General features: G+C 41.7%; 1 protein-coding gene across 1 annotated transcript in view; it reads right to left on the bottom strand.

Annotated features, from left to right (window-relative positions):
• Nucleotides 1–4,852: 4,852 nt before the first annotated feature.
• Nucleotides 4,853–11,313, bottom strand: part of pdia8 (protein disulfide isomerase family A, member 8) — a 9,243-nt gene continuing 2,782 nt past the window's right edge. The window contains exons 5-13 of the mRNA XM_005744707.1: nucleotides 10,169–10,298; nucleotides 9,963–10,076; nucleotides 9,705–9,830; nucleotides 9,425–9,607; nucleotides 9,124–9,232; nucleotides 8,908–9,036; nucleotides 6,823–6,902; nucleotides 6,690–6,747; nucleotides 4,853–5,204 (exon numbers count right to left, since the gene is read on the bottom strand). Coding sequence (XP_005744764.1) covers nucleotides 5,115–5,204; nucleotides 6,690–6,747; nucleotides 6,823–6,902; nucleotides 8,908–9,036; nucleotides 9,124–9,232; nucleotides 9,425–9,607; nucleotides 9,705–9,830; nucleotides 9,963–10,076; nucleotides 10,169–10,298 — 1,019 coding nt within the window. The 3' untranslated portion in view covers nucleotides 4,853–5,114. The remainder of the gene's footprint in view (nucleotides 5,205–6,689; nucleotides 6,748–6,822; nucleotides 6,903–8,907; nucleotides 9,037–9,123; nucleotides 9,233–9,424; nucleotides 9,608–9,704; nucleotides 9,831–9,962; nucleotides 10,077–10,168; nucleotides 10,299–11,313) is intronic.

The raw sequence follows: 11,313 nt of genomic DNA, 5'->3' as shown, positions 1-11,313 counted from the left end.
TAACCCTCATCCTACCTACCTATGGTGCGCCGTTTGTAAACTGAAAATGCTGAAATTAGCGGCAACAGTTTTACACATTTAGCTCCAAACCTTATGAAAACATTTTTCGAGTCACTTTTTACAACATTTACGAAAATATTTGTAACGTTTTATATTTAAAACTTTTTGTATTTCAAAATATATTTAATCTAAATACTATATAAAATACAAATTTTACATCTAAATATTATATTTAAATCATCAGATAGTTTCTCAGATAAAAACGGAACATCCAACTGTTGGAGAAATGATGCTGATGGGACACCTGCATTCCAAAAATATAGTGGTTCAAAGATGGCGTCTAAGAGAGTCACTAGGGGGGGTTGAGTGGACTCCGCTGGTGTTCTATCCAGAAGAGCTGCAATTGCTTGGCGAGTATATGCCGTGCCTCATCCAAATTTCATATGACATATAGATGCAAATCACAAGCTGATTCGTTGGAAGTTTGTTTTTCATGGTGCAATAGATGGATACAGCGGGGTGTTGATGTTTGATATCAGAGCTGAGACTGTAAAAGCGCTCTTTACTGCAGCTGTTGGACAATTTGGCAGACCCCTGCATATCTGGGGTTACGTGAGAAGTCTCACATTTGGGAGGACATGAGAACAAGCAGGGGTGAAGGCTCTGGCTTAATGGGAAGTTCTGTGCACAACCAGAGGATTGAGCTTTTCAACCGAGACTTAAACAACAACCGCAGCTGGATTTATGCATCTATTTATTAAGTGGAATCGCTTGGTATCCTAGACTTAGAAAATGCAACAGACCTAATGTGATCTGCTGTATAAAGTGCTTTGAGCACTCAGAGTAGCCTTCAGTTAGGTCCATATCTATTTGGACACTGACAACTTTTGTTTTGTTACCTGTTTACTGAAATATATTCTAATTATAGTCATATTATAGAAATGACATTTAATCTAGGGTATCCATATTCAATGTGGATGAAGTGTTTAGGAGTTTCTTCTTCTTAATATGTGGCACCCTCTTTTTGAAGGGACCAAACGTTAATGGACAAGTGACTCAACAGCTATTCACAGGCAGGTATGGATAATTTCTTCGCTATGTCATTATCAATTAATTAGACAAAAAGCCTGGATTGATTTGAGGTGTTGTGCTTGCATTTGGAAAATTTTATTATGAACAGACACCACGCGGTCAAAGAGAACAGAAAAACCCATCCGAGAAATTGCTACAATATTAGAAGTGACAAAATTTACAGTTTGGTAAATCCTGAGAAAGGAAAAAAAGGACAGGTGAACTCAGCAACCCCGAAAGACCTGGGTGTCCAAGGAAGACAACAGTGGTGGATGATTGCAGAATCATTTCAATGGTGAAGAGAGAACCCATCACAACAGTCAACCAAGTGTAACAACACTCTCCAGGAGTGGTTCCCAAACTTTTTTTGCTGGGCCACACCCATATTTTGCTCCATTCTGGTTTATTTCACATTGTGAATGTGAGAGTGAATGAATAGTGGAATTGTAAAGCGCTTTGGGTGCCTAGAAAAGCGCTATATAAATGCAATCCATTCCAATCCATTTCACACCTCAAACATTTAGTAAGCAATTAAGCAAATACAAGTAATCTGCAATAAATTACAGGTAGTAAGAAAGTAAACTACTAACTCTTTTACGCTATGTCCACACCTAAACGGGTATTTTTGAAAACGCAGCTGCTTCATCCACACATAAATGGTGTTTCGAATCACTCCTTTTTTGCGTTTACGTGTGGACGAGGAATACAGAGTTCGTCACGCAACGTCCAAGGTATGTGCCTTTTTCACGTCACGCTGTGCGCATGTTATTTTTTACATGAGATGAATTGCAGAATGGCAGATAGAGACAAAATACTGTTAATCTGACTATCTTCAGGTTTTACACACTTACATATACACACGCAGTTACTGTCCCTCCATTTAGAAAGGCAGAGGCGTGTGACATGCAGGCACTGGAAGCTTTCCTGGCAGACAAACAGTGTGAGTTTGTTTTCAGTGCTCCTTCTGCAAGTCATGCAGGTGGCCATTAGGAGCATTCGTAATGTGCTAAATGCCACTACTGCTCAGTGTGCAGGAAGACTAGACGATGCCTCTCTTAGAACTTTGTTTTATGAAGCCATGGCTATTGTAAATAGCCACCCATTGACTGTGGACAGTATCAGCAACCCAAAAGCACCTGAACCTCTTACTCCAAACCATCTTATACTGATGAAGTCCAAGGTTGTCCTACCACCACCTGGGAAATTTGTGAAAGAAGACATGTATGCAGTGAAGAGGTGGCATAGAGTAGAATACTTAACTGAGCAGAAAAGAGAATACCTCATGAATGCCTCCACAAGACAGAAGTGGCACAAAACCCTCCGCAATCTAAAAGTGAATGACATTGTTATCATCAAAGAAGGTATGTTACCAAGGTGTCAGTGGCAACTGGGACGTATAGTTGAAACTATCGAAGGGGATGATGGTTTAGTCCGTCGGGTCAAGGTTCAAGTAGGAGACCAAAGTCGGACCAAAAAACAGGACCGTGCTTTCAAGCCCCCCATTATCGAGCAGCCTATCCAAAAATTGGTGGTTCTTGTTGAAAGAGAATAATAACAAACATGTTATTGTCTGAGATGAACTGACATATTGACATAAACAATGTACCATTCCAAGTGGCAACTGCTCTATCATGGTCTGTACACCTTTATATTGGCTGAAGTGGTTTCATTTTTGTTGTTGTTCAGAATCATGTATGATTTAGCTAGTTTGTAAATCATAGCATGATTGGTGGGAGTGTAATGAACGTCTGTACCATTGTCGGAGCTTTATGCACAGTAGCATTAATGATAGATGCGCTCAGAGGCGTGCCCTGTAACCTGTATAGAGCAGTCTGTCGTGCAGAGGAATAAACTGTATAAAGTCCATCTTAGACATGTGTGTCACTCAAGCTAGCAGCGCCCCATGAGAAATGGGCCGAATGTTTACGTGTTCACGTGTTCCCACTGTTGCCAAAGTACTTGCTCATAGGGGGTCATTGATTAATTGTTGTTTTTCATGTATGTATTATTGTAGGGTCTACCTTAAAATTGACTGTTGTTGTGATTTGGTGCTGTATAAATAAAACTGCAAAAATTGAACCGTTTTAATCTGGCTTCTGTTCATTCCATAGTACAGAAACAGCTCTAGGAAAAATCACAAATGATCTTTTGTTTGCAGCGGATTCTGGACTCATCACTATCCTCATTCTCCTTGACCTTATGGCAACTTTTGATACAATCTCCCACGGCATCCTTCTTCATAGATTAACATCTATTGGCATCAAAAATATAGCACTCGCCTGGTTTACCTCATATCTCTCTGGCCGTGCACAGTTTTTTTCAATTACTTATTCACAGATCACCATCTACTCCAGTTAAGTCCTGTGTACCCCAAGGCTCTGTCCTGGGATCTTTGCTTTTTATTATCTCCGACATCTAGGTAATATTTTCAAGAAATATAACATTCAATTCCACTGCTACGCAGATGACACCCAAATCTACTTCCAAACCTATAGTTACTCTCATGCCCACATTTCTTATCGTTAAAGTGAAATCAAGGTTTCAGAACTTTCTTAAGCTTAATGGTAATAAAACAGAATGTATTCAAATATGCACCAAATCTATACTGACTAAAGTTGGGACCATAAATCTTTCATTATCCATTGATAACTATTGTCATACCTTCCCCTCAGGTTAACAGTGTTGGTGTCATCATTGACAGCGCTCTTTCCTTCACGGCACATAGAAATAATATCACTTGGTCTTCTTATTTTTATCATTTATTTTGTTGTACTAATGTAATTTTGAGGATCTTTATAAATAAAATAAATAAAATTCATTATTATTAAATAGACTTACTCCTGGTAATGCAAACCAATCTTTCTACAGGACCGGAAACAAGCAAAAGCATCAGGCGCTACCACTTTCTCCCTTCCTGTCTGTTAAGGAGCAAAGGTTACACTTTTTTCCAGCTCGTTTTCCCACTGGGCAGTGGGCAGTCACATCAGAAGTCTTCCTCACTCCCAGCAGGGTTGTAGCAGCATCACGTCTCCCTTTCATGTGTTTCATGACCAGGAACCGACCCAGCTGTCTCAGGTTAATGCAGTAACATCTTCAGTGTTCTGGTAATTTCTAGACTGGATCAGGTGATTCATGAAACAATGAAGCCTTTCTTCTTTAAAATGACTGACAGAATGCCCCACCACCTTTGATATTGTGTGATACTTTAGTTTAGGATCCATGGCAAGCATGAGGTGAATAAATAGTTTCATTTATTGAAACTGCATGGGAGGAGGGGGTGTTTTTGACCAGGGTTCCCAAAACATTTTTATTCAGTACTTCTCAAAGCAGAAACCAAAGGTAAATGGACTACAGTGCTTCTCTACTCTACTATGTAACATTTAGACTCATGAATGCATCAGAGAGTTGGTTCCAAGAACCAACCAGCCATAAATACAATAAAAAGTGGGATTACCGTCATGAAAATGTGGCAAATAATGTGAGTAGTCATATGTGAATTTAATTATGCTTATATCTAACAGGCTGATTGTGAATGTCTCCTTCATTGAGGAGACTCAGGGCTGGTGCTCATGTAGCACTTTCTGCATTTCTTGTGACTTATTTGTACACCAAGCTGAGAATCAATTTTGACTGATTTGCATTCTGAAAACACACGTGGATATTCCCATGAGTGTGTTTACCTGTGTCCAGTGACATCACATGTGCCTAAAGCATATTGGGACGACAGGTCGATAAGCAGCTGTGGGCCTGAACGAGCACAAACCTGTCCAAGTCTCTGAAATTCATACAAAACTTTATTGTCCCAAAAAACAGAAGAAAAACACCTGCAACCTGTTTGTGCACGAAAGGAGGTCGACTGAAGTTAACAAACAAACAAACAAACAAACAAATAAATAAATAAATAATGAGGCTGACAATGGCATGATTAATAGTGGTGTGTTTCAGGGATGAGTGAGCGATTTGATTTGATGCAACGAGTGTCCTGATGTAATGTCCGGTATTGGCGCTCCAGATTCAGGCTCTCCTCCTTGCTGTTGGGGGTGTCAGAGTTCATCTTTGAAGCCACTCAACACCAAGTGGTGACTCGCCTCTCGCTTGAGGAACCGGAGGAAGTCTTTGAGCTCGCGGGTGCCCTGAAAGCACATGGGAGAATGTCATGTGACCCCAGAAGGAAGTTAACATAAAGACTTTATCTTGAAAACCTGTCAGTGGCTCAAGCTCCACCCTTACTGTGAAGCCTTGCCTTCACAAACTGCACAGTGTCCACAGTGTCTGTGTAAGCTTCAGCAAACTACCAACTATTAAACACTGAACTTTAGCTTCACTTCCTCCACTTGCAGCTCTGGATGAATGAGGGTGTATTAAAAAAAACAGACTGGTCCGAGCAGGAAATGTGGCTGTGTGTGTACGTAAATGACAACAGACTTTCAAAGTAAAATTCTTCATTTATAATCCCTGTAGGCTCTTCTTTGGTGGTGTATGAGCCTATTGTTCAGAAACAGCTGTAGTGCTGTTTCTGAACAATAAATGTTGAGTCAAACAGTATAAACACGTTGGGTTTTCCAGGAAAGACCACAGCCTGAAGTTACAGTGTAATCAAAGCAAATATTTGTCACCAGGAAGGATTTTTAACATCCAGCCCTTTACAGGCTCACATTAGTTATTATTATATATACACACACACACACTTTTATTTATATAGACCAGCTGAGGAATAAGACGAGGATTTAATTAATTAGTATAAAATCAGGACTTTAGCAGCAGTCGGCAGACCCTGAGGGTACTGCGTCCGTATGCCCTGTGGATGATAAATGAGAGCAGTAAAAAGCACACTGGTGTTATTGGCTGCTCAACTTTTAAGATTAGGCTTAAAACTTTCCTTTTTGCTAAAGCATATCATTAGGCTGGATCAGGTGACCCTGAATCCTCCCTTAGTTATGCTGCAATAAGTGTAGGCTGCTGGGGGATTCCCATGATGCACTGAGTCTTCTTCACCTTTCTCACTCACTATGTGTTAATAGACCTCTCTGCACTGAATCGTTGAATGACTCACTTCTGCACTTTGAGAAAATGCCTCTTCTGATCTGCGCACAGATGTGGTTGTACCTGTACCTGTACCATATCAGTCAAGAGCCTGTACAAGTGGAAGCAGGTGCAGTTTAATGGACCAAATTATGTCCTGTGTTTCTTCTGAGCTGACCATGAGTGGCTGTGGAGAAAAATGAGTGTCTGTACTTTGCAGTGCTCACACTGACCCGGGGGGTTAGAAAATTATTTAAATGTGAAGTGTGAATGGGCAGACTCTGTGTTGACAAACAGGATGTATGTAAATGAGAAAATGGAATTTTTAAATCCCACTGACATATGCTGAGAGAAGCCGCAGACTGCAGGTGTGGACCTGAGCTGGTGCACATAGGTGAGCACAGAGCATAAATAACTACCCATAAAACCCTGAGACAAGGCAGCTCAAACAGCTGTGAGGGAAAACTACAGCACAGGCGAGTGGGCTGCTGCAGATAACATTGACCTTAGATAAACTGAGAGGAAGCAACTTCGTCTAAAACTGTAGCTGAGGTCCATCTAGCCTCAGGTCTTGGGTATGCACTCAGGTGTCTTACCTGGTATCTGACGGGTTCGTCCTTCCTGCCTACTGGAGCAAAGTAGATGGTGGGAAACCTGCAGGCAGACACAGCGACATCAGACTCACACCTGGCAATGACTGAAGCATGTCACGGGAAACCTGAATCTCACCCTTGGACATCGTAACCCAGAGGGACGTCATTGGCCAGGGCGTTCATCTTGGCAATGACGATTTTGGGGTCAGAGCGCAGCTGAAGAACACAAAGGTTTGACAATGATTTCACACAGAAATAAACCAGTAATATCTCCTTCAGTACAACAGGTCATTTTAGTGGGTGGAGCTACAGCACACAAGACCTCATAGGCAAACAGGAACCAGCACCAGGTCTGAGACAAGTCCCCATTTGAGGAAGACGGAAGATGTTTCAGAGTTTCTAAGATGTCATGTGACCTTTTGCAGATGTTTTACACACTCAGGAAGGGGCAGAGCCTAAGTGCAGCTGCAGTGTGAGAGTAGTTCATAATAGCACACACGATGCTACAGAAGCATGAGCTGGCAGCTTTGTGTGGTTTGTTGTGCACCTGCTTATTTGCGGTGCTCAGCTGGTGTTGAGAGCAGGAAGGCCATGTCACACAAATATATAAGACCCAGCCCATTCTTATTCTAGCACCATTTCCTTATTGTGTAGAGAAACTGTTCAAACTGCACTTTTCTTATACTGAAGATTAAATGTATAGTTAATAGTAACGTAGTGCCGTACAACAGCGGAACAAACAAAACAAATCGTCTTACGATATGACAAAAATCATGGACAATCCATAGAAAAGCCGCACCTGACTAAAAGCCGCAGGGTTCAAAGCTTGTGCAAAAAGTAGCGGCTTATAGCCCGACAATTACGGTACACTTCTTTTTCAATTAGTTAGCATTTTAATTATTATTATTTAATTTAATAATTTAGAACATAACAGCCCAGTACATGCACACTAGGGCTGCCAAACGATTATTTTACTAGTCACCGATTATTTTTGCGATTAGTCGACTAATCAGATTATGTATCCATTAGACATAAAACGTACAGCTTATTGCGCCAGCAGCATCTGCTCTTATATAACTATCATTAGCTTAGAGCTTTAAGTGTTTAAGGTATGTGCTAGCTAAAAATAAAGACAAGATGATGGTTTATTAAACTCCACTGAAACAATCTGCAAATTTCATTTAAATTTAATAAACTCAGCCGTCTGCTCCTTGCTATCTAAAATATAACAGGACACCGGAGTATATTATCGAGCATCTCACACTTCTGATAATCAGTTGTCTGATTGACGTTTATTCTGCTGTGTAAAAACTATTAACGGCAGCTGGCATCCTTGTACATGCAGTGCTGCCATGTTCTGTTTCAGTCTGTTATTACACTCTTAAATCCTACTACTTATTCCCGCGTCTTTTGGGATCTTACAAAGCTTCAAACGATGTGTCGACTATTAAATTAGTTGTCGACAATTTTGATAGTCGACGTAATCATGACTATTCGACTAATCGTGGCAGCCCTAATGCACACCACACCACAAACAGAATGCAGTTTCTTACTGAAGCACAACCAGGAATACCATCGGCAAGTCTGCAGGGCAAGTAGGTTCAAGTGTACAAAGGAAAAAAAAAAAGCAGACGCTCTGAGAAAGAGATGTCATACTTTTTGGTGATGTTTTCTTTTTTCCTTACATCATCTCACTGACCGGATTATTTCATATTAGAAGTGAGGAATGAGCCCAAATGTGAGGGAAGGAGACTGTAACGTGGAGATTAGGTTTTTTTTCCTGCAGAAATGCTGATGGATGATGGGATTTGCAATTATCTTCGATAGGAAACCGTTATGTTTTTGGTGTGATACGCATGCAGTAAGTAACCTGTGTTGTAGTAATCTGTTTGGTTGTGTTTGGCGAAAGAAAGAATATTTTATTGTGTAAAATAGCATTGATCACACCTTGCAAACATCTGCTTTGCCAGCTGATTGCACAGGATGGTACACCTGGTGCAGAGAAGCTTGAGTGTGGACTCAAGCTTGTTGGTCTGGTGACTAAAACAGGGTCTTCACCACACAGTGCTTATTTATAAAGTGCTTTACAAATCCGCACATTACGGCTACAGTTGGATTTTCCTGTTTGAGTGAAGCTAGCCAAACAGCGAACACCCAGTTACTGCTAAAGCGACAGAGTGTGAGAGTGGACATTATATTCTCAGTATATGAGTGAGCGTACCGTTTCAGCAAGCTCTCCATAGACCGGCTCCAACTTCTTACAGTGAGGACACAACGGAGAAAAAAACTGGATCAGAACATTTTTATCCGGGTCATTCACCACCTGATCAAAGGACTCTGCTACCACCACCTGATGCACACAGGTCAGAGGTTACAAAGAGGTCTACAACGTCATTGATACTCACACAAGAGGCTTTGGCGTGTTTGTTTTACTCACTTTGACAGCCCCAGAGTTCTTTTCAGGTATCGGTTCTGATTTGATGTAACGTTTGAGTCGACCTGCAAAGTAATCTTCCAGGAACCTCTGCAGAGACGCACCATCCCTCCTAAGACAAACAAACAAACACACACAGTTACTTGTTGGTGCTTTCATTGTGAATGAGGTTAGAAAGCTGAGAAATGCGGGTCAGCCCCCCCAAAAGTTTGAAACAGACTTGGATCAGATAGTTCTGGTTTATTGTGACCCCACCCCCTCACCTGCAGAACAGGTGACATAGTGGTATGACTTGGCTACGCACGTGAACTCCTCCCTCATGGTGTACTTGTGACCCAGTCGGGTCCGGATGGTGATAAAGGGCAGCTCCCCTCCATCTGACGTCCCCATTCCAAAGTCTTCCTCCAGCTCCAACAGGAAGTCCTTCTTATTGGCTATAGAGAAGGTTAGACCCCGCCCGACATACTTAGACGCCACCTTCATTACCCTGAGAAGAAAACACACAGGGGAGAGGATTACACACAAACACTTTAGTCAATCAAGCTGTACATCTGGAACACATCCCCTCTGTGTGCTCGCGTTACCTGTTCCTCCAGTAGTTGGAGCCGGGGATGTTGTGATGGTAGTCAAGATCGTAGTACGCCGTCAGCAGGTCCCGGACTCTCAGTCGGTCTCTATTCTCTATTGTCATGTGAGGACACAGACCGTAGCTGCACATAGGTGGACACACAGAATGAGGCTGCGGTTCCTCTAATGACGTAGGACAGTTTTCCAATTTCATTGTACTATATATGACTGTGCAATGACAATAAAGAGTTATCTCTTATCTCTTAAAGACTCACATGTGATCTCTGATGAAGCGCCGCAGTGAGCCGATGGTCAGGTAGTCTCTGAAGATGACAATGCTGTCCTCAAAAGCATTGGCGAGTCTGGGAGGTCTGAACAGCAGCACACATCTGGAGAGAGAGACACACACACGCACAGAAGTGAGAATAACACCTTTAAACTGTGACATCACTACGGTGATATCACTTAGGTGTGAACTCACTCTGAGTTGGCCCCATGCTCTTCGGCGAGCTGCAGGTTGGTGCTGTGAGCGAAACGGAACTGTTCTCTGAGTAGAGTGGCTGCCTTCAGGAACTCAGCCAGACGGGGGCTGTCCGTACCTGAGAACACACCTGATGCAGACACATGCACTGGTAAGGGAGCTAAAGGGGAGTCAGAGGACCACAGACACCATGTGTTTGTCTGACCCTGAAGTTAGCATGGCCATGTTTACTTTAAGGTTACTATAAGGTGAACATGCCATGCAAGCAATAAAACCTCAAAGGTGTACAGGTATCCAGACTGCAACAGTGTGAACAAATTCAACAAAAATGGTTTATTTGAAGAGTTTCAGTTAGGTTTCAGAGCTCATCACAATACAGAAATGGCTTTAGTGAAGGTTACAAATACAAAAACAAAAAAAAATACAAAAAATTCATACACTAAGGTTAATTATGGAGTACCACAGGATTTTGTGGAAGGACCAATTCTGTTTGCATTATACCTGCTTCCCTTAAAAGGCAGATGACACCCAACTTTACCTATCCATCAAGCCAGATAACACACAACAACTATTTGAACTGCGTGAATGTTTTAAAGACAAAGATCTAAAGAGACAAAGATAAAACTGAGGTAATTGTACTTGGCCCTAAAATTCTTAGAAACACTGCATCTAACCAGATGCTTACTCTGGATAGCATTACCTTGGCCTCCAGTAACACTGAGGAATCGTGGAGTCTTTAACCAGGATATGTCCTGGTATGTGAGGTCGCGCATTTTTATACATTTTGTTTTATGCACATCCTTCAGATTTTGCCTGCAGCTTGGTGAGCAGTGATGAAGCCCGGAGTGGGCGTGCAGGCCATTGTTACCATTGCTCTTAGTTTAAATCTGCAGGTACATCTCTATGTGTGAAATCTAACTGAGGATCATGCATCTTATGATTCTGTCTAGGTTAGGAGTGTAAAGGCTAGTATAAATATATTTGGCTGCACTATGCCCGAGTACATTTAGAAGTAATGACTTCTGCAGACCAGAGCGTAAGCTAGCACAGAGACACGTAACCAGGGTAAAAGTCATTACATAAAAATAGGAGAGGCAGGTTGCTAACCTAGATGTGACCTCGTCTGTACAGTGGAAAGACGAGTG

The sequence above is a fragment of the Pundamilia nyererei genome, unplaced genomic scaffold (genome assembly GCF_000239375.1).
Source record: "Pundamilia nyererei isolate P.nyererei 1_Seehausen unplaced genomic scaffold, PunNye1.0 scaffold00148, whole genome shotgun sequence".
Taxonomy (NCBI): domain Eukaryota; kingdom Metazoa; phylum Chordata; class Actinopteri; order Cichliformes; family Cichlidae; genus Pundamilia; species Pundamilia nyererei.
This window is presented reverse-complemented; position numbering and strand designations above follow the sequence as displayed.